Source organism: Engystomops pustulosus, chromosome 2 (genome assembly GCF_040894005.1).
Source record: "Engystomops pustulosus chromosome 2, aEngPut4.maternal, whole genome shotgun sequence".
In the NCBI taxonomy this organism is placed as follows: Eukaryota; Metazoa; Chordata; class Amphibia; order Anura; family Leptodactylidae; genus Engystomops; species Engystomops pustulosus.
In genome coordinates this window covers 214439648-214467001 of record NC_092412.1, presented here as the reverse complement: position 1 = coordinate 214467001, position 27354 = coordinate 214439648, and the positions used below count along the sequence as shown (strand labels likewise).

Sequence of the window (27354 nt, the reverse complement as noted above, 5' to 3'; positions counted from 1 at the left end):
AGGTCAGATCCAGTACAGATCCCCTCCCGGCAGACACCAGCACTAGTAGGAATGCATCCTTACTTTGCATTTTTCAAATAAACTTTGAAAAGTATTTTTGAGTTATTCCATGTTATTTGCACACGGGCCTGAAAGACCCCAGGTATGTAAAAGTGTAGATTTTTATGGTCATGCATTCTAGGGCTAGACATGCCGAACATTACCACAACACCCAAAGAAGCCTTGAACGAGTGGCCAGCAGGTTAAATAAGAAGGAATAGCCATAGTAATTTCCCGACACATCTGCCGGAAAACCATTTAAAGTAAACAGTCTTGTCTAAACTACGTGCTTTTTTTTTTTTTTTTTTTTTTAAGACCCATAAAATAAAGAGCGAGACCTATCCACAAACTTGTGCCGCCTTTTTTGTCATTGGGTCCATGGTTCTGATTATGCCCCAAAAGCTGCACACTGCTATATATCCATAGAAAATTATAGAAACCCCAAAAGTACACTTGGGGTTCTACAAAGTAGTGGGGGAGAAAAAAGAAAAAAAAAAAAAAAAGGGGGGGGGGGGGAAAATCACCTCCCCCCTTGACCAGATAGAAAAACTAAATCATAAACATGTTAGTGTCGTTGCGTCCCAAATGTCCAGACCCATCAACATATAAAAACAGTTATTTCCGACGGTGAACCCCATAACTGAAAATAGCCTCCAATACACAACTTTTGGTCACCTTTTTCATAAATTTATGTGTTGCAAAACAGCAAAAAGATTGTACCCTTCCCAAAATGGTAGCAATGTACATGTCTTGTCCCCCCCCCCCCCCCAAAAAAAACAGGTCTGTACACAAAGTATGAAATGGTTTTATATTTTAACAGATTTTATAAAAATGTATAAAAACCCTATATAAATCTTGTACAGGCGGTCCCCTACTTAAGAACACTCGACTTACATAGTTACAAACGGACCTCTGGATGTTGGTAATTTACTGTACTTTAGTCCTAGGCTACAATAATCAGCTATAACAGTTATCACAGGTGTCTGTAATTAAGCTTTATTGCTAATCCTGGTTCTAATGACAACATTTTTAAAATCCAATTGTCACAGAGACCAAAAAAGTTCTGGCTGGGATTACAATGATAAAATATACAGTTCCGACTTACATACAAATTCAACTTAAAAACAAACCTACAGACCCTATCTTGTATGTAACCCGGGGACTGCCTGTATTTCTACGATTGTATCGAACAAAGAAATAAAAGTAAAGGTGTCATTTGCAGCGCACATTGAAAGCTGAAAAAACAAAAATGGATCAAATGTGTTACCATTTTTTTCAGACTATAAGAAGCACCTTGCTGCAAGAAAAAAATCTTGCTGGAAAGTGCCTGTGTCTTATAGTCTGAAGGTAAGGAGGATCCAGCACTGAAAGACCCTCCTGACTGCTGAAATGGAGATCGGGTGAGGTGCTGACATAGCGCAGCACCCAATTTCCCAGAGAGGAGAGCCTCTGCACTGCTCTCCCCCTGGTGTCCAGATCTAGATATCACCTCCAGGACCTGTGGGGATGTTAGACTCATGTGCCTAATCACATGCTTCCTACATCACTGACAGTCCTCATGCTGACGAGGATGCTGCACTGGGACAGGGTAAGAAGAAGAGGAGAGGAGGGGGTTCTGTGTATGTGTTCCTTATGTGTGTATAGTAGTAGTGCCCAGTGTGTTCCTTATGTGTGTATAGTAGTAGTGCCCAGTGTGTTCCTTATGTGTGTATAGTAGTAGTGCCCAGTGTGTTCCTTATGTGTGTGTTTGTGTATGTGGCAATGCACAGTATGTTCCTATGTGTGTATGTACAGCAGTGATGAGTGTTCCTATTTCTGTGTGGATGTAGCAGAGCTCTGTGTCTAAATTTATGGATGTACTAGATCTATGTGTGCTGTGCTTTTGTGACCACAAAACATATATTTTTCCTTTTTTGCAAGACTAAATCAGGGGTGAGTCTTATACTAAGGAGCGTCTTATAGTCCGAAAAATATGGACTATTTGTATTATTATTTGTATGGTATTTGTGCAATGTCACTGCATTTGGAATTTCATTATCTGTAATGCCAGCTTCCCAGTTACAGGCTTGGAATACAAAATGCCGTCACTAGGAAGGACAGTTTGTTACATAGAAAACAAGCCCTCCGAAACGTAAAAATAAAAACAGGGAGAAACCCCCCCCCCCCCCCCAAATCTGGCCTTGTCCTTAAGGGGTTAAACTTAAATCATTTGCTCTTTACTACTTATTTATTACTTTCAATGCAATACTGGGATAACCTAATTGTTGCACAACTATTGCCTCATCCTTGTTTGCTGTTACATCCCTCAGATGTCTAGATTACCTTTCCTGGAAACACCAACTACTAAGGAGACTTCAAAGCGGCAGCTACGTGCATCTCCTGCCAACTCATGTTGCCACCAGCGTTATATGAGTCAGTCATTAACCAGAAGGATCATAAAATAATTACCAAATATTAGAAAGCAGCTACTGACAACAGACATTGGCACGGACTCCTCATACCTACATACAGTATGTACAGTGTATCGGGGCCACCTACAGTAATTACATGATTGGGTGCCAGCTATTACAATTTCTCATGCCTGGATTAGCTCAACCTGCAGGAAGGGATAACCGCAATAATATGTACCGGTAATACAGGTTATGTGTTATTCAACACCCAATTAAAAAGCTAAAAGAAGAAGAAGAAAAAAAAAACAAAAAAAACAAAAAAAAAAAAACACACCAGTTATGATCTACACTTATGATCTACAAGTAGTAAATAATAGTAGTAAATAGCATAACCGTGCACATGTGACCCCCATCCTCATGATCTGAGAACCATCAACAAATTATTCCATGGATAGGGGAAAATTCTACATTTTTCACTTGAGTGGCTGGAAACCCCTTTAACTGTTTTCATGAATCTGAAAATGAATAGCAACTAACCAAAGAGACCGAGTTTTGGGTTGAGAGGTTGATCTAGAGAGTAGATTGCATTTGACTCATTTGGAGTAATGACTGAATTTTCATGCCATGAATATTCTTATAGAGGACCTGTCACCCCTGAAAACCCACCCACCAAATGTGCCCCCCATAATCCTCCCCCTAGCTTCTTTCTCCCTAGCCATTTTTATTTTAAATTTATGTGCAGTAAATTTAAACCGATCCGACCTCTTACCAAATAAGAGGTTGGATTGTGTATCTGGTGTGCTGGCAGTTGGCCTTATTCATTAGAGGGCATGCCGACACACCCCCAGCACGCCCCCGCCAGCGGTCACATTGTAGGAGAAGCCGGCAGCTTCGCATCGCTGCTGGCTCTCCGGCCGGCAATGTGAGTCAGCCAGTCCGAACCGCGGAGAGCCGGCAGCAATGCGATGCTGCCGGCTTCTCCTACAATGTGACCGCTGGCAGGGGCGTGCTGGGGGTGTGTCGGCACGCCCCCTAATGAATGAGGCCGACTGCCAGCACACCAGATACACGATCCGACCGCTTTTCTAGTAAGAGGTCGGATCGGTTTAAATGAATTTACTGCACATAAATTTAAAATAAAAATGGCTAGGGAGAAAGAAGCTAGGGGGAGGATTATGGGGGGCACATTTGGTGGGTGGGTTTTCCAGGGTGACAGGTCCTCTTTAAATGTTCTCAGAACAACAAAATAAAAAAAAAAACTCTCTAATTTACTGTTATAAACAAAATTACCAATAATAACAACCACCTGTCAGTCCTGGTGTGTACAATTTTGTTTGTCCCTGGATCTAACTGCAAGACTATGATCAGGTTCTTCTCATGAATAGCTCCTCTTGTCTGCTTACTCTGACTTGCTCTACTAACTACAGGCAAGATAAGGTCTTGATCCGGGAGAGAGGCATATAGCAGAGCTGGCTCTGTGTGTGTTATAGGCGAGTTAGGAGAGCTGAGAAAGCAGCATCGGCGTGGCATACCTGCTAGCCGGCCTGTTCGCTGCCACAGCGCGTGCATTTGCCGCACTGCGCATGCACGATATTTAAAAAGTAACTGCAGGAGGATGGCAAGGTGTGCGATATCAGGGGAAGGGCCCGAATCAACTGTCCGGAGGGAAGGAGACAGGGGTTACAGACAGGGTTGTAAAACAGCCCATATAAGGTATGTTTGCCGCTTTAGAAACAACGAGGCTGGTGATAGGTTTCCTTTAATGCAGTCATACCCAGTAAATGTAAATGGACAGCACCATCACCCCCTCAGATTCTTATCGTTTCACCTATTTGATTATGGTTATGTTGGATTTTGTTTCTATATCCCCCATTAAACTGTAAAGTGCCGCAGAATTTGATATTAAATTGTATTTGTATTTAAATTGTAAACGGAAAAACTAGGATCCAGGACATGCTGGAAAAATGACGGTGACGTTTATGAAAAGAACTTATATGCGCCATTTTCTCGTGGGATCCGTTTTATGGCTTTCACTGTATAGTCCCAATGACAGCTCCACTTTATTCTTTGGGCTGGAACGCTTAAGGAAATACCAAATGGGTATGGGTTTAATTAAGTTTGGGACCCTTATGAACCTGTGGTTCAGGGTCACAAATCGATCTTTTAGTCTTTACGCGCCATACAAAAAAAAAAAAAAAATATATAAAACATTTATACTTACCTTGATGCGAGTCCAGCGAGGCACATTGGATTCACATCAGAAGATCCCATGCTGAAGCCTTCTCTCGGGATACAGCGAGTGAAGCTGAGATAATGCCCCGGCTTTACCACATATGCGCTTTATCTATGGTGCTTGCGCAGTGAAGCCGGGGTGTACAACACTAAAGGGAGCGAGGGACAAGGAGAGCATAAGTTAGAGTTTAAAAGGTGTGTGTAAGGTGCAATTGTTTGCCGGCTGAACAGAAGCTTTCAACTTTTGATCACTATTTATAAACGTTATTATGGCAAAATGAGGAAAAAGATGATCTGGACATTAAAACCCTCTTCTCCCCTGTTAGAGAGTTCCTTGCCTGTAATTTGCTTATTTTAGTTTTAGGAAAAGGATGTGATTTTAACTTTTAAGTTTGTTTTTTTTTTTTACTACTATACCATGACTATTAAGGGCATTATTTTCTGGACGACCGGCAAATAGAGAAGTCCTGGGCTTTTTCAGGACCATTCATATTGTCTACGAGGAGACAATATGAAGGATAACCAAGAGCAGCTGCATCCTCTCGCTTTCCAGAGGAATCCGAATGCCAGTGCTGGTATTCATGTGACAACGAGCCGCTTAGTATCATGGTTCAAATCAAGGCAGCCGAAACGACATCAGCTACCCAAAGCTAACAAAGAAGTAAAACAGAGGCTCCACACATGACAGGCTGAGGATTAAAACCTGGAAAAATAAGAACCAGAAAGGAGTTGCCCACTCTAGCGTCTGCCTAATCATGTCATGAGAGTGACAAACCCCTTCCCTTGAGATTCTCATCCCCTTGAAACAGAAGAGGAAAAGTTCATAGTCATTTATCTTTTGACAGAAATGTAGGGTTTATGGAGAAATGAAATTACCATGACCTCTCTGTGATCACAAGCCCAGCAACAAGAAGATGATCAAGTGCAAGTTACTAGTATTGATGGACCGGACCTTCAACATTCATAGAGGACCGGTCACCTACAATGACCCTTCCATCTTATTAAACCTATGTAATACAGTGTGCCACCCGATTCTTAGGCCACTGACACGTGAATGTGTTTTTCATGGACTGACCGTGGTCAGTCATCAATATGTGGAGCCTTATCTCTTGTCATCAGCACATGAGCAGACAGCCCACACCGCAAACTTGGGAAGGAATTGGAACTACTCTAAATGCAGACTCTCTCCAAAAAACACCATAAAAGTGCACGGCTCACAAAGACAGCAAAGTTGGTTTACACGTTGTCACAGCTGTGCTTTGTACATAGGAGCAAAAGATAGGGCATACTGATATCTAGCATGCTTGATCCTGGTCAAGATGAGAAGTTTGGGAGGTTCGCATCAGAGTGATGGAGGTTTCGGATAGTTTATCTACAATGGTCCTAGGTATGACTATTGTATCCCTGATACAATAAAGCCTCCCTCAAAGTTTTGCTATCACCTTAGCTGTCTGCTGTCAAACCCAATAGATGGGGGGGGGGGAGGGGGAGGGGGTGGTTTGGGATTACAGGACTACTTATCCCACTGTATGAGAATACTTGGCCCCTAGGTTTTAAGGCCAGCTTAAATTTAAACGGAAATGAACCAGTAATATATCCAGAATTAGTTTAATGCCATAAAATCGAAGATAAAAATACACCCAAGAAGACTGAGGACTACAGTGGAAACATTCTGCTTCAAACAAGGGAACCCGAAAAATGAGCATCAGCAGATCCAGTGATACAATGAGCAAAGTCTGTATAATGCGTGTGGGAATTCCCCTCACATCTTATACATGATCATTGTGGGGGCGGAGAAGCAACAATGAAATACTTATTAAACACGACAAGAAAATGTTGCACCTGCAAAGCAACAATAAAAAAAAACTAAAATATAAAAAAAACTTCCTTATATGTAATAAAAATGCATAATATGAGTATGTGGTAGAACTTGGCAACAGAAGTGGTACCAGGAAAGGCATTTCCATCCAAAAAAAATGTAAAGCTTTAAAATCACCCAAGACAGCTCAAGGGAGAAAAAAGGCACTTGACATTAAAGGGGCTTCTTCAGTGACATCAAAGTGGATAGGGGCGAACTTGCTGATTGGTGGGGGTCCCAGTGATGAACCCCCATAGATCACTAGAAACGTGGGTCCATTGAACCACAAGATGAAGAGCGCATGCGCCAGCTGCTAGATTCATCTCTATGGTACTGATGGAGAACCCCTTTTATTCAGGCTACACTTGGTTTGGCATGGAAGCTGGAATACTGGAAAACCAGTGTCCAGGCTTTCAGTTAGGCTGCATTCACACACACATGTGTGGGGGACGTATATATGGCCGATATACTTCCACCATACACTTCTATGGGCTCACGGCCCTGTACGGGAGCGCTACAGTGCAGCACGCACCGCTCCTCAGCCCGTAGAAAGATAGGACATGTCCTATCTTTCTACATGATACGGTGGCGCGCGCTGTATATTCCTATGGAGAGGGGCTCCTCTCCGCAGCGCCGCTGTATGCCCAACATACTACGGTACGGCAGGCATACATCGTCTGAATGTAGCCTTATAGAGAGCTCAATGGAAACCAAAAACATCTGTTCACCTTTTGTTCCCCATAGACTTTATAGAAGATCCATAACGGAAGGTCTGCTAAAATAGTGGAAAATATGTGGGCTGCTGCGCCATTTATTCCGCTGAATTACACCTGTGTTTGGCTGGTTCTGTTTCCTCTACTATATAATCCTGAAATTGCTGAGACCCCTAGAAGATTTGGGGTCCACAAGTGAAATATGTGAATAGAGAATTGGTGCACATGTCCAGCCACCCCACGCCATGTAATTTCTTGAAAAAAAATCTATGTCTGAGAGCAGTTTTGGCAAACCTATGGCACGGGTGGAAAGGGTGGCACTCAGAGTCCCCTCTATGGGCACGCAAGCCATCACCCCAGTGCCGAGTTAACCAGACAGGACTCAAGGCCTCTTGCAGTCCCAGGCAGCCCAGGACCCTAGAAGGAAGTTACAATGATAATCCAAATTTCTTCTGTGTACTGTATTGGTGTCCTCAGGTGCCTATACAATTTAAACCTGTGATAGAGCAGGGAGTAACAAGTTACTGCTTAAATTGTCGCATTGGCACTTTGCGAAAAATATGTAGGTGTTGGTAGTAGTTTGGGCACTCTGTGTCTAAAAGGTTTGCCATCACTGTCTTAGAGTACCAGAGAGGCAAACAAAATATTTGTCCACCCCGGACATCAGAACTCACATGCGCCATTGTAGTTTCCGGTGACGATTTATGTCACTAAAGGGAGAACTCCCATCACTAGAGCATCACAATTTCTACACAGAAGTGGCTGTCTATCCGCTTACAGCTTACAAGAGGCCTGCTCCATAGAAGTGCCGGCCAAGCACAAGCTGAGCCACCGAGGAAGCCTCCTCTGGTAACACTATCATTCACACACGTGTTGGTGCATGCGTAGAGGATTACACGCCTATTATACCAAACTCCTAAATCTCTCAGCATTAGGGTCTCATTTCAGTCTTGCTAACAGCAGGATCTCCAGTGCACACAAGCGAATTAAAATGTGCCGGCAGTAGTGGAATTCCTGGTCTGTGCCACACAGCAACTTCAGTTTCCACAGTCTGGTGCCAGCGCCCATGTCCAATCCGCTAGTGAGACATTCGCTCCTCGGATCTCTGTATTAGTCACTGACTAATCACTGGCACACAGGGATACAAAAAACGCATAGTGATGGGAAAAGATTCTTAAATATAAGAAAGCATTGGGGAAGCTGCTCATTACTTCTCCAGTGTTGGTTATTACTAAAAGCTTAGAAATTCAGGGAGCGACAGGGTTAGTGCGTATCAGGAAAAAAAGTACTTAAAGTTTCTTGCATTATAATTTAAGCATCCTGATTATTCTCTATTGTACATCCTTTGATATTGAAGGTCGCAGTGCACTGCCACCTGTCAGTCAATGGTGGAACTACAGAAATCTGTGGGATGGGGTGGTAGAAAAATGCTTTATGGATTTCTTTATATTTAACAAAGCTTTTTCTCAGTGGCTTCCCATTGAGCTCAATGGGTGAGGGATTTAGTCCAAATTTTCAGAAGGAAACTCCATCCATACTCAAACTCTTTCTACACACGGGCAAAACTAAATAAAAAGTACATATATATACACCATTGCAATAATTGATGTTAATAATAATAATTCTTTATATATATATATAGTTCCTACAGATTACGCAGCGCTGCACAAAGCATTTCAAATCGGTCCCTGTCCCCATGGGGCTCACAATCTAATCATCCTACCAGTATGTTTTCTAAGTGTGGGAGGAAATCGGAGTACCCGGAGGAAACCCAAGCAAACACGGAGAGAACATACAAACTCTTTGCAGATGTTGACCTGGGTGGGATTAGAACCCAGGTACCCAGCGCTGCAAGGCAGAAGTGCTACCCACTCAGCCACCGTGCTGCCCAAGTAGGTATACTACAGTTTTAACTTTTATAGACTTTTCTTACATTGATTTAACAGGTAAACTAATAACATACATACTTTACAGAGCTTGATGTGTGGCTTAAAATGCAGTTTTTATTTTTGACAGTACTTAAAAAGGACATCTACCACCTATCTCAAGGGTTGTAAACCACACACACTGACATATTGGTGTATCAGGGGCTCCAACTCAATTAACAACTATGGAGCCCAGAGCCCCTCAGACTAATTTTTATCATTTTTAAATAAGTTTTCTACAAAGAAAAGGTCATAGGAAACTAAAAGAAGAGCGGATCCTGCCAGAGGGGACACATTTGTATGTCAGTGTGCTTGGTTTATATTCCTTCATCCTAGTGCCACAGTTGCTTTAAGTGTGGGGGGGGTGTATAATTAAAACTAATGTCAAACCTAACACAACGCACACTCACTTTGGCACATTTACCATTATTTTGGTTTAGCTTTTGCGTAATTTTATGTCGCACAATCACTTTTGTGGCTTTTTTTTTGCGTTTGAGAAAACCTTCTTTCAAAGTTCACCGTCGTCTAGTTTTCAGCAGTGTTCTCAGAGTTATCCCTCGATTTCGGAAATTAAAGTTGCAACTATGCTTTAAACGCACTGCACTGTTGTGGTGCAAGGCTCAGCCTGCGTCTTGTCAGGGATACTCTCCAGTGGGAGGCCCCAGTGTAAAGCATAGCCACTTTATAGTCATAGGCAGCATTCAACGTCACCGGCCATACATGAAAAAAGCAAAGCCTGCAGAGCACCGTCATTGCTCAAACTATTCGAAGAGGCCAAAAGGATAATCTGATACGCCTCCCTACTGCACGGGTTTAGTATGTGTGCCAGAAGTATGACCGCTGCATACCCCAAGTGTACACAGAAAAGGAGCTGTGAAAGCTTTATCTAGGCTGATGGCTTCCATGATCTATTAGGTCAAGAGGGTGGTCGCTTTCTAAAAAAAAAAAAAAAAAAAAAAAAAACTAGGACACCTTGGAGACTGTTTTCTTTCACGGCTTGTCAACACCTTTCCTAGAATAGGTGAAAACAGGCCGACTGTGCCTGACCGCTGGCATCCCGACTAGTGACAAAAATGGGACCTCCAGCAATCCTGTACAAAGGGGATCCCAATATCACTAATGGGCATCTCCGGCACTCCCATGCATGGTCTATGTGAACGCTAGAGATAGCTAGAGTGCTGTGTACCAATCCAATTACATCAGTACAACTAAATGATGCAATTGGTGTCAGTGGGGGTCCCAGCAGTCAGACTCACCAATCAGCTTGTTATTCCCCCTCTCTTGGGCTGGGAAAACTTAGAGTTGGGGCGACCCCTCTAGCACCTATGGCTCTCCTCTACCCGGCAGACACAGTTTTAGTTGTCCAACTAGCAATTTTGTCTGTAATTTTGTATCACAAGTAGATTTAGCCACTGGACCTGCTCCATGATATCTTTAGGAACAAAGCTCCACTATTCTTTCCATAATAATAATAAATAATAAATAATAATGAGGAATTAATATATTTGTGTCATAATAGATACGTAGACATGTGTCGGGCTTACCTTTACTCTGAGAATGATTCACAGCAAACATATTAATGGCCATAAGCTGCAACATCCTGGTGCTGCCAATAGGGGATGGACTGTGCTGGAGAAGGGCTTTGAATTCCTTAAGAAGCTTTTCTGCAACTACATGGAAAGTTTCCATTCTGGGGGAAAAAAAAAATAATTATTGTATTATACAAGCGGTCCCCAACTTAACACAGACAGACAGTTACAAATGGCCCTCTGGATGTTGTAGCTGTACAGTACATTATAGTACAGTTATTTACCAATGATCAGATGTAACAGTTATCAAAAGTGTCTGCAATAGAGTTTTCTTGTTAATCCTGGTTCTTATGACAACAGAAAAGTTTTAAAATCTAATTATCACAGGGACAAAAATATTTGGGCTAGGGTAACAATTATAAGATATACATATCTGACTTCTTACATACAAATTCAACTTAAAGGGAACCCGTCACCAGGGTCCTCAGTTTCACTAAAGACAGGTTGCAGAAGCCCATTAGAGCTGCAGTGCAAAGAAGCCTTTATGCCTTCTCTAAGCATTTGCATTACAATATAATTGTGTGTTATAACTTACCCTGACAGAATCCTTTGTGTAGTCCCAGGGGTTGGGCTTTGGTTCGGACGGATTTAAAAAAAAACAACATATGACTTGTCTGTGCTTCAGACTGCTAGCTCTCAGCCCCCACCGTTCTGCTCCTGTACAACTCCTCCCTCCCCCACTGAAGTCATCTCACCATGCTGTGAGCTCTGTGAAGGAGCAGGAGGGAGGAGCTGTACAGGAGCACAATGATGGGGACTGAGAGCTGAGGAGTCTGCAGCACAGACAAGACACATGATTTTTGAAATGCATCCCAACGATAGCCCAACCCCTAGGACTAAAAAAAAGTTTAGCAGCGAACAGTGGTTATTCACAGTGAAACTGATGCAGGAGAATCACGCAGCTTTCCTAGACTCCTGAAAGCCAAATCAGCACTACTAAAGAGTTGGTCTTATAGTCACTGGGCACAGTGATCAGAGTGTCATCGATAAGCGAGATCCACTCTCAAGCCACTTATAGTATTAAGTTCACCAGGGCCCTGGAAACCACGGCCGTGTGTATGAGCCCATAGAGATAAAGTTATCCACGTTATACTGAAACAAACAAATGTTTTAGATTTGTGTGCAGCCTTAGTTTGGATTTTCATTCATCACTATGGTCCATCCACTTCTTACAGGCTTGTGTTGAACACCCCTCAATATGATTATCTATGAGGGTGGTTCAATAAGTACCCGTGTTTGACGACAGAGGGCCTTCCTGAGGGAAGTTGGTGTTATCATTGTGTGCTGCCATCTATCAAACGATGGCAAAAAAATTTCAGACTGATTGATAGGTTAGTTTGGATTTGTCAGCCATTTGAGTAAGACGTGTTTCGTGATTTTCGCTAAAATGGAAAAAGCAGTATCGTTCTGTAATTCATTTTTTGCTTTTGAATGGGAAAAATGTGAGGCGATAAAAGCAAAGTTGGATGCGGTTTATGGGGACACTTCACCGTCTATGACAACAGTTAGATATTGGTTCAACGAATTTAAACGTGGGCAAACATCCGCCAGACGTGGTTACCGAGGAAATCATTCAAAAAATCCATGACATGATATTCGCTGATCGAGGAACGAAAGTGCGCGAAGTAGCAGAGGCCGTAGGTGTGTCGACTGGTAAGGCAAATAATATTTTACATGATAAGTTGGCGATGAAAAAAAATTGTCGACCTGATGGGTGGCGCAATTGCTCACGGTGGACAACAAGTGCGGCACCCTGGTGTGCCTTAACTTAGAAGCAGTGTTTGGAGAAATTTAAGCGAAATCTAAAGGAGTTTTTGCGTCGAGTTGTCACCGTTGATGAAACCTGGATTCATCAGTACACACCAGAGACAAGGCCACATTTGGCAAAAAAGAAGGTGCTGTTTCAACATGATAACGCACCAGCTCATTCATCCGAATTGTCGCCGCCAAACTGCATGAATTGCGTTATGTATTGCTGCCGCACCCCCGAATTCCCCCGATCTGGCTCCCTGCTACTTTTTCTTGTTCCCTAACATGAGGAAATGGCTTGCGGGAAAAAAATTTAGCTCAAATGAGGAAGTCATCTCCAAGACAGAGGCGTGTTTCTAACAAAAATTGTTGGAACGTTGAGAGAATTTATCTTTCTAAAGGGGACTATGTTGAAAAATAATTTTTAAAAAATGGTGTCTTCATTTCTAACAAGGGGACTTATTGAACCGCCCTTTTACAGATGGGTGATCAATGTTTTTGTTTTTTTTTCAATTAACTTGGATGATGTAGACAAGCTGCAGTGCCAAATGAAGTAGAAGCAGCAGTAGATGGGGGGGGAGAATGATAAAAGTAATTATTTACGATATGTAAAACAAATTAAGTTATCTACTGGGAGGGGGGTATTCAACTAGCAAAGGAAAGCCAATATACAAATCATTTTGTGGATCTGAAAGGGAAAGACGTTACAGTTGATTCAGACATTGTAATTTAAAGAGGACCCGTCACCCATAATAAAGGCACTAGGAGCTGCTTGCTAAAGTAAGCTGCTCCTAGCGCTACCCCGGATGTAGCAGTGTTACACTGATAGCCAGGGCCAGATTGAGGTTGGTAGGGGCCCACATTGAATGTAGTCCCGACAGGGAACAACCATCGTTATATCCAGCCCCGTTACAATCGATATATACAGTCCTAGGCAAAATAATTAAATTATACTAACCTTTCATTGTTCCCCCTTCCCTTCCCTCGAGGTGTTAGGGTAGTGGATATCGGAGGTGTACCATCTTTATTTACCTCCGATCGTCTACGGCAGAGCGAGGGAACTAGAAGTCGAGCACATCGGCGGGATACAGCCCAGGGAGCCGGGACCCAAATACACTGTGGGCAATTCGGGTGGTCAGGTACTGCTGCTAGCGTTATCAGAACCCTCCGATAAAGATAGCAGACACTACCACTCACTCCATAGGCCGGTGGTGACTGCGGGGCTTCATGCGGCAGTCACCACCTCACGAATACGCCAGACCGCTGTGAGCTTGGTGCGAAGTTTTTATTGTACAGCACGGCAGTGTCTGCTAGTTAAAGGAGATTTCCAATAACGCTTGTAGTGTTACACTGCTACATCTGAGTATGCACTATGAGCTGCTTACTTCAGTAGTTTCTTTTTTATGGGTCCTCTAAAACAAAATGTAGAGCTGTCAGCAGGTCTGAGCATACAAAGCAGCAGATACTGTTAGCAGCCCAGATAGACCAATTACTCATAACCATTGATTTTAAAAAGAAATCTATCAACTAAATCCATCATGATAAACCAGGGACACATACTCCTAGATCCAGGCACCATGAGTGTGGTAATCTTATATTTGTTATCCATGGCCTCTTTCCTTCTAAAATCTAAAATCAGATAATGGGACTGAAGGGCTTCTGGGGGTGTTAAAGCTCCTTCATGCTGCAGATACATTGTCCAGGAGCATCTGCTACAAGCACCCTCCCCGCAGCTGTGTGCTGAAACTTCCTCATCTGCAGTGAGATTACCGCAGGAAGATGGACACAGTGTAACATCCTATGAAGCTTCAAGAACAGAGGGACACTAGTAAACACCCCCAGTTGCACCTCGCGCTTATTCGTATAATTATAAAAAGTTGATTTTAGAAGGAAGGAGGTCATGGATAAATAAAAAGACGACCAAAGTCAAGGTACCTGAATCTATGAATAAGTGCCCCAAGTGTTTCAGACTAGAATTTACTATTATGGCTTCATTATGTGAAATCCTAAATTTTTTAGACCTGCTAAGAACTTTTTTTTTTAATATGCCAATTTGTAAAACCATAGGAATCCTGTACTTTCTTTTTCTCACAACTGTCTGTCTATATCTTATAACACACATAGAAAATCAAGATTAGGAGAACGTCTGGTTTAATGATCTGTAATTTGGGCCCCAGAGATCGGCAGAGATGTGTGGTATGAATGATACTTGTCTTGTGATAGAAATACATATGACATGGTTTAGAGCAGCAGTGATATTTGGGTCCACAGCACAACATCCCCATCCAGCTGAGAACATCTCTCTTCAGTGATGTCAAGGGAGCAGTGAGGGCGCTTCACCCACCGAGCCCTCAGCTATAAACACAGCTTGGCTGCAAAGAGACTCACATTCCAAAGAGATGCATAACGTCGGAAAATGAGACACAGATCCAGCACACTTACCCAATCCTGGTGAAGAGCTTCCCCTGGGCATGCAGGAAGCTGAGCAGGAAGCGTTTGTTCAGCTGCATGGGAAAGAAAAAAAAAATGAGAAAAAGAAAGACAAAACAATAAAACCTTCGACATTCTGGGAAAGGAGTGGAGTCCCGGGTGCTGAAATAACCTGGCCTGGGGATGTGGGGGCGAGTGGCTGTAGATGGGAAATGAATGACATGCCCTAAATCTCACACACATGCTGGGATGGGCACATGCCATTCTAAGGAGCAGAACGTACAGGCCGCCTTACAACAACACCCTCTGCCGGCTGGTAAAACACAGCGTCATGACAAAGAAAACACAGGAAAAAAAGGCTCAACAAACAAGGGAAAATCAAAGACCTGGTATGGGGCAGAATTATAGAAAAATCTAAATTTATTGGGAATCAATATTATTCTGCCCATCACTTCCTTTCCATGCGACATTCACTTTGCATTAAGGTTTACAGAAGAGAATCAGTACAACGTGTCAATTCATTTATACCTCTAATCTTTTTATGCTACTGACCGAGAAGGTCCACCCACTGGACTCCTAAGCACAGAATGAGCAGAGATATAAACAAGCAATACTGAATCCTCTCACAAAATTTTCAAAGTTATAGGTTCCCTCCATCTACAGGATTCAAGATAGATGTATTACACGGTATATGGGCACATACATTTACAAAAATCAACCAGCGTATATTAAAAAACTACTCTTGCGTGTTAAAAGGCAATGGTGGGAGGCAGATGACACGTAAAGAAATAACCAAAAACAGGTTTAGTCATCCATAATAATTGACGCCATCCTAGTGGAAAACTGGTTGTCAGTCATAGAGGCTTATAGGGGTGTTTATGACATAACCATATAAGTGACCCCCAACTTGAGATTAGATCAGCTGACCCCCTTTGCGCAGTACGGCCGCAGGAAGGGGGGGGGGGAGTGGACCCCTCGTTCTTGAGATATCATGAACTTAAGCCATGACCGGGCATTAATATCCAAGCTGGAATTACTCCTTGAAAAGGAAACAGTTTTGATTATACAAAGCTGAAGACTTTGGCCCTATAACGCAGTAGGGTTAGATGCTAGCCCTGGAGATATATATTATCAGAGCTGTATAGTATTAGTATTTGTGTTTTGTTAGTAGCAGTTGGACTGTGAAAGATTTGCTTATATTCCAGGATGGTAGCTGAACTTTGATCTAGTGTGCTGGTGTGGGAGATCTCTTCACTGAACACAGCACAGGCTTCTGCTGTGAGCATGAGCAATAGCAGGCTTCTGGTTAGCTACTGTAGTAGGGATGATGGTCTCTGGAGCAGGGTAAATGCACAAATCAAAGAACCGAGCAGCGTGAGGAGACTTCTGCAGTTCCCTGAGTGCAGCTACAACCCTGGAATACAACTTCATTTCTCATTGTCCTGCTGCTACTACTACTAACATAACACTGAAGGCACATTTTATAGTCAAAATTTCCCGATCAATGAGGCTTTATTATTAATCCTTTATTTTATATGACAACCCAAAATTGAGGAAATCCAATTGTCAATTGCCTGGAGTTACACTACAAAAAATAGACGTGACAGAACCCATTTTATATGTAACCCGGGGCTGCCTATACCATAAAGGTCAAAAATAATAATAATTCTTTATTGTATATAGCGCCTACAGATTAAACAGTGCTGCACAGAGCTTGCCAATTCTGTCCCTGTCCATATGGGACTCACAATAACCTACCAGTATGTTTTTGAGTGTGGGAGGAAACCGGAGGACCCGGAGGAAACCCACACAAACACACAGAGATCATACAAACTCTTTGCACATGTTGACCTGGGTGGGACTTGAAAACAAGGTCACCACTACTGCAAGGCAGAAGTGCTAACCATTCAGCCACCGTGCTGCCCTAAATATTATTTCCACAATAAAACGACCATGCATCTGAAGATCTGCAGGAAACTTATTTTGCTGTGCTAAAAACTTCCATTACTAGAGAACAACACTCTGCTGTGGTCGATGACATCCCATAAGAACTTCCAACTCACATTTCTCAGCTTGCTGTAGCCAAAATATTAGAAAAGTATTTATTTTACTAGGGCGTTTAGAGGGTAGACTGTGTATACTGCCCGATCAATTTTCTACTTAGAGGAAGGTTACATCCCAACACACTCTGGGCCGATGAAGTGCTGGACAAGTGAGCTTTCATCGCTAATGAAGTTCTCAACTTCCAATAAAACTGAAGGATTTTATGACCTTTGTGGTTGCAGCTGCCCAAGAAGTCAGAGATTCTGTATTAGGCGTCATCCAAATAGGAGACATTGCAAAGCGAACATCATGACTTTCCGAAATCATGCCAATTAAAGGGAATCTGCCATTAGGAGAATGCAGTCCAATCAGTGGGCAGTGTGTTATAGAGCAGGAGGAACTGAACAGATTGATTACGTTTCTATTAGACGAGTTCTTTTATAACCAGACAACTCTGTTTAATACTCGGCCTATTCAGCCTGCAGGTGTCATCTGTACAGGTAGGACACCATGTACAGTCTCAGCTACTCCTGCTCTATAACATTAACTCAAGGACAGCGTATTTTTACATCCATACAGAGCAAGAGGTTGAAAAAGAAGAATCATATACAAGAATAATATTACTTAGCTGTCAGTGATGCCCATTTACAAATTCATAGAAGTCTATAGAAAAAATAAAAATAATGAATGACTCTGACCTATAACTTTATAAGAGACAAATGAAATGAGTGGATGCCCTGACATTGTCGGGTTGTTGCCGGCGCTGAAAACAATCAGCCCCCTTCGGGCCACGCCTGCGGTCTGACACCTGCACAATCCTACATGCAGGCACAAGGCACCAAATAAGGGAAGGATTGTGCACAGCAGCCCTAGGATGAAATTGTGTCTTAAGACGAAATTTCAATACTCGAGTTTTGGACGTAAATTTCTGTATCTGCTCTTTATCAAGCTTAGAGTCTAAACCTCCAACACGAAGAGCAAGAGGAAGAGAGGCAGCCGAGATGTAAGGATCCCTGGGAATCCAGGATAAATCCAACAGAGACACATCCAGGGGGAGGGAGGTGTAAACAAAAACACAAGACACCCGGACAAAGGACACTCAAAAAGGTTTCCGTTAGGTATAAAGAAGGTCAGAAAACAAAGTCAAGGGGACAGAATTACCAAAGAAAAGCTACAAGAGATTTACGTCTGTACAGCAAATGAGCCGTGGTCATCAAACCATATACAGAAAGAAGGGCTGAGAAATTCCTCAAAACTTACACCCGACTGTCCACACATCCAAAGCCAGACGTTCCCTCAGTTGCAATGACCACGATTTAACCCACATTTAAAGGGACAGGGATTGAGATGTGAAAGACATTTAGTACTTAACTGCATGGGATAGTAAATATATGAAGTGTTTTATTATATGTGCCCATCTAAGTACATGAGTCCCCATGGTGAAAAGGAAGGTTTTAAAAAGGGACACAGTTACCAGGATTTTACCCCATTAAATTACTAGTCCCTCAGGTAGGGTATGAATCGAACATTCTAGAATTACCTTTATGTGAAACGTCAACAGTTTATTTAAAAAAATATCCTATTCAATCTAATATTGAATATCATGTGACAATAACATGAGAAGAGTCATTTTCCAGAGATTAGTCAAGATTAGTGGATGCAGGGAGAGTGTTTAATCAGGAACCCCTATATTCAGTTTCATAGTTTCTAGAAACATGGTTGTGTTCAGGTCATATTTAAAAAAAAAATAATTAAAATAGAATTTAATATTTTTTTAAAAAGTGGAAATTTTAGCTCCCTTTTTCTCAGATTCTGATCAGTAAATAAAGTTTTTTTTCTCCAATTACAACAATTTTTTTTTTAAAAAAATCACTTTTTATAACGTTTTAACTGGAACATCTAGTTAGAAGTGTAAATCTTCAGTTAGAATAGTCACTATTAGATCAGACCAAACTGTGAAAACCAAAATTTCCTAAGTAGCGCAAATAGAAATTAGAGGCAGTTTGTTGCAGATATGATTTTCACAGAAATCTGTGCAATAAACGTCAAAAGGGTTGTACCAAATTTTTAAGTTATCCGCAATGCACATGAAAGTGGATAACAAGCCAATCTGTGAAGGTCCAACTACTAGGACCCCACAGAGCCCAAGAACAGGGGGTCCTGTTCCAAGTGACTGATAAAACAGCAGGTCAAGATAGTTAGGGGACGTGTGTAATTTTCAAGCCAGTCCCACATGAATAAATGGTGTGACAGGACACATGCTTTACCCAACGCTCCATCAATTAGTGGAAACGGACTCCTGGATATTCCATTAACATAACCATGGGGGATCCAGTAGTCCAATCATCACCAATCAGCTTGTTACCCCTTATCCTAAGGGTGGGGGAGAACCCAAATAGTTGTTTCAACCCCTTTAATATGCCCCTAGTGCTTGCGTTTGCATTTTTACCTCTATAACAATTTGGGCCTATGACTGGGGATATAAAACCTTAAGATAGAAGCGAATAGATAAAATAGTTCTCATATAGATCTGTTCGCTTTTAACATCTGTGCTATGGTCAGGCCTGAGACAAACGTAATAAGTCACATTAAGTTCAATGTGTGGGGGGACAGACATGGCAAGGTGGCCTAGGAGGAAGTGGGTACGATCTGAGTCACACCAAGCACCGCGCATGGTGGAAGTCACGTCGCACTCTGCGAGATGCTGGGAAAGTGGTTTTCTTGTTTAACCAGTTACATTGAAACAGGGCACCTTACTTCCTCCACTCAGTAGTTCCTCTAAAAGCAAAACCAACACACACGCAAATGGACTACGACTGCCTGGCAACACACCGCAAGCTTGTAAATAGATACGGGTACCAAAGCAAATGTAGGTAATAAAGGCCAAATTATCTCAGGTATATGTATTTATACTGAAAAAAATCTGCAATTAAAAAAAAAAAATAATGCCACTCTATAAACGTGTAGCAGAAAAGCACGGGAATAAAAATCAACCGATAGTGAGCAATTATATGTTTAGGGGACTAATATTGTGACTCTACAGCAGAAGTTATGCAGAGAAAACTCGCTCCATTTTAAAGAGGGAATAGCACCACCTGGAGGCCAAACATATGTACTGCGCTTGAACTCTTACAGAGGGTCAGAGGTCAGTATTGCCAAGTCAATCATAAAAGCAGACCTAAAATAAATTCTACTTTAGAAGGCTAGCAAGTATATAGACCTACTAAGTGAAGAGAACAAATAACTATGGTAAACCTATTAACTTGACTTATAGACAGCTCATATTGTAAGCCCTATAAAACATCTGACCAGGTTTTTGTTCTGTAAGGTCTAATTTTGACTGTATATGTCCCCTGTATATGTAAAGCGCTGCAGAATATGATGGGGCTATGAAGATGAAGATGCAAATGAAGAATTGTATGCAAATAAGCCTGAGGGGCTTCAGGCTCCATAGGTGTTAATGAAGCCTGGAGCCCCTCAGGCTTATTTGCAAACAGTTCTTCATCCTGGTGGTAGATGCCCTTAAAAGCCATAGATGCTCCACTAGGGAATTCTGGAAAGTATGCAAATACATTTTCCAAGGTGTTAAATGGAAAACAATGCCTCCTTTTGCTACCTTGAAAGGCAACCCCCCTTCACAGCAAGTATAACCTACAAGAAGTCTAATAACATGTGGGATTAAACCAAACCAGTATATCCATTCCAGAAGGAACAGTTTCCCAACTGTAGACAGCACGGTTACAACCTGATTGGGTCTCCTCAGTACAGCGTAGGGAACTGGATTGGTTGTGTCAGAGGCTATAGACTAGGGTCAGAAGGTAAGAGTTCTCATTATGAAAAGTTTGCCAATTAAGGCCGCCTTATAGGGGTGTGGAGAGTGGAGCATCTATGGCTTTTAGTCTCCACACCCCTATTAGGCGGGCTTAATTGGCCAACTGTCCATAATGAGAACTCTTACCTTCTGACCCTAGTCTATAGCTTCTTACACAGCCAAACCAGTTCCCTACACTGTACTGAGGAGACCCAACCAGGTGGAAACAGTGCTGTCTACAGTTGGGAGTCTGTTCCTTCTGGAACAGATATACTGGATTTTGCTTAATTTGGCTTCATGTTTTTGTAGGTCATACTTGACGTTTAGGGGGCTGCCTTTCAAGGTAGCAAAAGGAGGCATTATTTTCCATTTCCCACATTAATATATTATTTGCATACTTCCGGGGCTATGTAGAGGAAGAAATTACATACAAGTAGAAATTATAATTTACTCAGGGCTCATTCTATATTGCACATTTATTAACATGAAATAAAAACTCACATCAACTGGGCTGAGACTTTCGAGACTATCAGTTCCAGGGCTGCTGCCGGAACAACCTCCACGTGTTGGATGGATCCATATCTCCACTCGGGTGGTATCCTCCGCAGAATTACGGTAAGTTTTTGCTTCCATATCCTTCTGAGACTTCTGTTCCATCTGCTCTGCCTACAGTTTAGCAATAATAATACAGCAGATTGACAATAATGCAAGGACTTAGGTACCTGCCACGAGTTTTAGGAAATAAATACACAATCTTAATAGCAAACAAATGCCCCCTCAGACACCTCTCTTGCTTCTTCTAACTCCAGGACTGTTCACTAAGAAACAACCATTTCCCATAACAAAGTACACAGCATTTTAGATTACCATGATACTGCAGGACCAACATCCAATATTCATAATTCCGGTATGTGACATTAGTCCCGCAGAGAGAGGTAGCTAAGAGAATCATAGAAAACTCAGGTGGGAATGGTTTCTAGTACAGGGGGGCGTTACTAATAATATGGGTGTGATGCCTGAACTGGGTGCAAAGCCTGTATTCTTAAAAATAGTTGGAACCACCCCTTTTAGTTGAAACAAACAAAGGACAGAGAATAACAGACTGATTGGTGAGGGTCCACCAATTACAAGAAAAGAACATTCAGAAATATGGAGACTGGGAGGAGGGGGGTCATACATTCAATTGTAAGGGAGCACTGAAAATTACAGAGCACAGCGCTCAGATATCTCCAGAACTCTACCAGTATTTAATGGGGCAACTGGCACACATGCTTGACCTGCAACTCCACCCATAAGAAAATACACGGCCCCTATTATCCCAATTTCTTGAAGTTCAGATCTTGTGATTTGAGGGGGAGGGCAGCAGTTGGACTCTCTCCAGTAAACCCTTTTAAATCACAGCTCAAATCAGACCAAAGTGAAGACCGCGTTAGTGACTAATGAAGTAACATCTGCATCTCAAAGTAGTATAAGGAAAAGATGTAGCAGTTTTTTTTTGCAGCTCGATAAATCTTCCATACCGCTTCAGAGAAAAGACCGTCTTCTGCTATATAAAGTATATGCGCTGTGTATGGGAAACATGGGAGAGACTCCCACACCCACCTCAGACTGGTATACAGCTTCCCATAAGTCACATAATGGCCAGAAAAATTGAGATTGTGGAATGTCTAGCACCTACAATCTTCAAATTATAGCTAGTCATCCAAAAAGTAAAAATTCACAAAAAAACTTCAGTCTTCATTTAAAATTGAGCAGCCTTATGCAATGTAAATTTAGGTATATTTTAGGAAATCATGGCCGCTTACCTTACGCTTGGTCTCTTCGAACAAACTCATGAGACTTTCCTTGGCAGTGAGTATAGGGTTACTGGCAGCTAAGCTCCGCATGTAGTAATAAACAGCATCCAGTTTCCTCCTCTGTTGCAACGAGATATATAAAAATTGTTAAACCATATTGAAACATACGGAATGAGGACTACACAAGAGGACTACCTTTCCAAATTCCAATTTCACGAGATACAAGGATTAACCATTAATGCTAGAGTGTAGATATATGATATATAATGTCAATGGACTGTCAGATTTTTCTGTGGTTTTTGAGAAGCAAAACTTCATAAAAATCTGACGCACAAATTTTAAAGTCATACAGCTGGTCATTAAAATCTGCTTATTTGTGCCAGAAGTTTCAGAAAAATCCTATTTTGCACGATTACAGTTAAATCACCATGAATATGGAAGATTTTTGGTCTGTTTAGGGATAGTGTAAATGGATGACAAGTAAATTTATCTTGGCAAAAAGCATATAATCCATACAAAGAGGACTGTCCAAGGTTTGCGCTAAAGTGGTTTACCACTTATATCAAGTTTTAGCAGGACAAGTACAAGACCCTAGTATGGTCACCCGTATTATACCCGTATTATACTCATTTTTCCAGGAACCACAGGTCACATAACCCCCAGGGGCGGCAGGACTCAGGGCTTTGAGATGCACCATGTCTGGACGACCTCTGTCGTCTGGAGGGGTCCGTGCAATTGTTACTGCCTACATCCGCACACCCCTCCAACCATTAATATGGGAGGGCAAGTATGATATGCAAAACCCTATTAGGGTTTTATATACTGTACTTACCCTTTTTAAGTTTGATACAAGTGGAAAACTATAATGTGACTGACAGCCATTATCAGATTCCTATATTTTTCTAAAATCACACATGCAGATTTGGATTCAGACTTAGGCTACATTCACACTAACGTATGGAGGACGTATATACGGCCGATATACGTCCTCCATAGACGGCAATGGGCGCATGGCGCCCTACGGGCGTGGTACGGTGCAGCACACATGCGGCACCGTACTGCTCCGTACCCGGGAAAAAGATTGGACCTGTCCTATCTTTACCCGCAGTACGGCGCCGTGCGCCATAGGTTGCTATGGAGAGGGGCGGGGGTGAGCTGCACTCACCTCCTCCTCTCCCCGTGCCCTGCCGTTGCCCGCTACGGTACGGTACGGGCGGGCAATGACAATGTGAATATAGCCTTAAGGAGCCAATCAGAAGGAACATATACTAAAGAGCAAACCTATCTTAGATTTCCCTTTTGCTTATTCCTGGTTCTATAAAGAACATGTATGATTCCTGCCCTACACTGCTGTCCTGAGGGTAGAAGGTTTAAGAAAACACAAGATGACACACGTCATTATTATACAGAATCCAAATTATAATTTGCCAGCAAGAGCACACTGCACGTGACAAGGCATCCCGCACTCTCTTTAGCCATCCCTCAGTGGCTCTAGTGTTTGATAAAGCCAGTGGGGTTGATAGACAACACAGCTACATATAAAACTGAATCCTGAAGAATATTGAAATGTGGTGCTAGGCAGTCGGGATATAAGCCCTGGGCAGAGCAATAAGTGCATCAGTTGAATTGCGTCTATTAAAAGGACGTCTATTAAGGACATCTACCACCATGATGAAGGATTGTAAACCAAGCACACTAACATACTGGTGTGTGCCCCTCTGGGGCTTCCTATAGCTTCTTTTTAAAGAAAAGAATAGGCTTTAAAAATATGCCAATGAGCCCGAGAGGCTCCAGGCTCAATTAACACCGATGGAGCCTGGAGCCCTTCAAGCTCATTTGCATAACTTTCAAAGCCTTTTTAAAAAAAAAAAATCAGATCCTGCCAGAGGAACATACACCAGTAAGTCAGTGTGCTTGGTTTACAATCCTTCATCCTGGTGCTAGATGTTCTTTAAATTATATCTGTACATGTTAAAGATTGCTTGCAGATTTAAAAGTGAAAAACCTGCAGTGTCCTACTCTAGCAAACTGAATGTGATTTGGAAAATATAATAGCGGTTTGTTTTTTTTGTATTCTGCTCGGAAACTATTGAACGATACAGAAAATAAATGATCATTTTACTTTCCTGCAGGGATTTTGCATTTTTGTTTATTTTATTGTATTTTTTTACATTTAACTCTATGGGCTTGTGAAAATCTGTATGCAATCCACAAGCAAACTTTATTTTGATGCAGATTTTTCTGGGAATTGATGTCAAAACTTTAAATCCGTATGTATTTAAATCACTTATCACTTATATTCTAAACATTAAAGGGCATCTAACACAGGATGAAGGACTGTATACAAATGAGCCTAATGGGCTCCAGGCTTCATTGGGGTTGATGGAGCCTGGAGTCCCTCAGGCTCATTTGCATAAAGTATGTCATCCTGGTGGTAGATGTCCTTTAAATGGAAAAGCAGGAGTAAAGTGCAACCTGCTGCTCCATTAATGACAAAGAACCCTGTTCTGGTGATCTATGGGATGACAGTTTCATCTTTAAACAAAGTGCATCAATTCTAATCCCTTTCAATGCAGATACAATATTTTAAAAATGACAAATTCTCTAAACATACAGGCAAAAAGAAAAAAAAAAAAAAAAAAAACTATTAAAGTCTACCTTCTCACTTACCGTGTATATAGCTAGAAGAGCCAGCTGGTTGTAAGGTCTACCGTTCTTGGGTGCAATGTGTTGTGCCTTTAGATACCAGCTGTAAGGAAAATAAGGGAATACTCAGAAGATAAATTAAATTTTGTATGTTTAGTACATAACCTGTGATAGAATTACCTGCGAGCTTTGCCATAGTTACAGGTGTCTGCAGCTTGCTCCCTATAGCGGGCAATATCACCCTGGCAAATCATACAGCGTTGTGCACTGATCAGAGCAAACTTCACCTAAACACAGAAAAATAACACCACAGTATAAGTCTACATCAATTTCTTATAACACAAAATCAGGTTAAAGGTGTTATGTGGGGATTGATAAACATTGCTGCTTGCTTCGTCAAACAGCCCTGATCCTCCCCATGGGTGGTGTGTGGTACTGCAGCTAAGCTCCATTCATATCTATACAGCCAAGCTACAAATCCAGCACAAACCTTGTAAAAAGAAAGCAGACATGTTTTTTCAACATCTGGATAACCAAAGACTAGAAAAAAAACAAACCGTTTTACGTAGTGGCTTGCTGCGGATCGCCATTCCATCCATGTAGTCCTCAAGCTTGAACTGGTAGGTTACCTGTAGTTTCTGAAGCAAACCATCAAAAAATATGGTACCCTAAAAATAAAGGAATTGTGTTTAATATAACATAAAAAGGATACAACTATAAAATAAAATTACAAATATGAAAAATGGTCATGCTCACCTCATCCAACACCTGGAGCAGCTGTCTTCGGATGGCTTCACTTTCACCTAAAGACTCTTTCAAGAAATGGCGAAACTTCTCAATGACTTGGTAAAACACGTTCTTCCATAAGAGCTGGTCTACATTGTGCTGGTCGCAGAACTCAATGTCAGTCAGAAGGCAGTGCTCATAGAGCTGGATAAGCTCCGACCTGCAGACAGAGTTTAACTCAACTTATACAATGTTCTGGATCATTAGCAGGCACAGAAGTTCTTAGAGACTTACAGGAAATCTGCCATCAAAATGAAGCATGATAAACCAGGGAAACTTACTCATAGATCCAGGCATCACAACTGTGGTTACCTTCTTATATTTGTTATCAAATGCCTGCGTCCTTCAAACATCAAAATGCGAAATTATGCTAATGAGACAAAAGGGACCAAAGCCCCTCCATGCTTTAGCTTCACAGGCTGATACACTATTTCCCTCTGCCCATGCTCCTTCGGCACTTCCCCCATCCCTCACAGTGGAGGAAAGGGAGGGGGAGACAATCTGCAGCATGGAGGGGCTCAGGTAACACCCCTGGTTTATCATACTTGACTTTGATGGTAGATTTCCTTTAAAGGGATTGCCATGGATTTGTATTAATTCACCTGCAACGAGATTCACCAAAAACATAAAACTGAGCAGTAAGAGCTTAATTGTGAACATCTTTTATATAACACTTCAGTGAGAAAAATAAAAAGCAGAGAACACCTCAACTTCCCCCAAAGTGTGCAGAAGCAAAGGGGTGCCACAAAGCCACTGCAGCCAATCACTGGCCATTAAAGGAAACCTAGCGGATAGTAGCTAGGTAGTAGATTCCTCCTGTCCACCTCTACCCTAATCTGTAATTAATAGTCCTGGAACCTAACTTGTTAATGTACATATTACTAAAATAAAATTAACTGCAGAAGCTACTGGGGGTGTGGAGTCGTCTTAGTTCCCAGTGCCCGGCCAGGCTAGTAGACTCCCCAGTAGCCTCTGCAGTTAATTTACATATCACTAAAATAACATTTTTAATAGGTTAAGTTTAAGGATTATTAAATTACAGATTAGGGCAGAGGCAGGCAGAAGAAGTCTACCATCAGATCTACTGTAGATTCCTCATGGTAGGTTTCCTTTCATGCCTGCAGTTATGAGCAGGGAGATCAGCAGTTGGCAACAGTTTTGCTTCTAACGGCCTAATTCACACCTGCACAAAATGATAATCTAAGTCTAAAGGATCAGTTAAAATGTCCTTTGATTTCAATGGACTTTTAAAGGCTTCTGTTAGTATCCATTTGCAGCACGTTCATTAGCGATTTCCTTATTTGAAGAAAGAGGGGAAAAAAAAAAAGTGCGTCAGCTTCTGTCCAA

The 27354-nt window shown here is 41.9% G+C and overlaps 1 protein-coding gene across 1 annotated transcript in view; it reads right to left on the bottom strand.

Moving 5' to 3' along the window:
* SMG6 (SMG6 nonsense mediated mRNA decay factor) overlaps nt 1–27354 on the bottom strand; it is a 159159-nt gene that overhangs the window by 124679 nt on the left and 7126 nt on the right. Inside the window, exons 3-10 of the mRNA XM_072138100.1 lie at nt 25978–26167; nt 25779–25889; nt 25402–25508; nt 25246–25324; nt 22585–22695; nt 21281–21445; nt 14938–14999; nt 10702–10847 (exon numbers count right to left, since the gene is read on the bottom strand). Of these exons, the coding sequence (XP_071994201.1) occupies nt 10702–10847; nt 14938–14999; nt 21281–21445; nt 22585–22695; nt 25246–25324; nt 25402–25508; nt 25779–25889; nt 25978–26167 (971 nt within the window). The remainder of the gene's footprint in view (nt 1–10701; nt 10848–14937; nt 15000–21280; nt 21446–22584; nt 22696–25245; nt 25325–25401; nt 25509–25778; nt 25890–25977; nt 26168–27354) is intronic.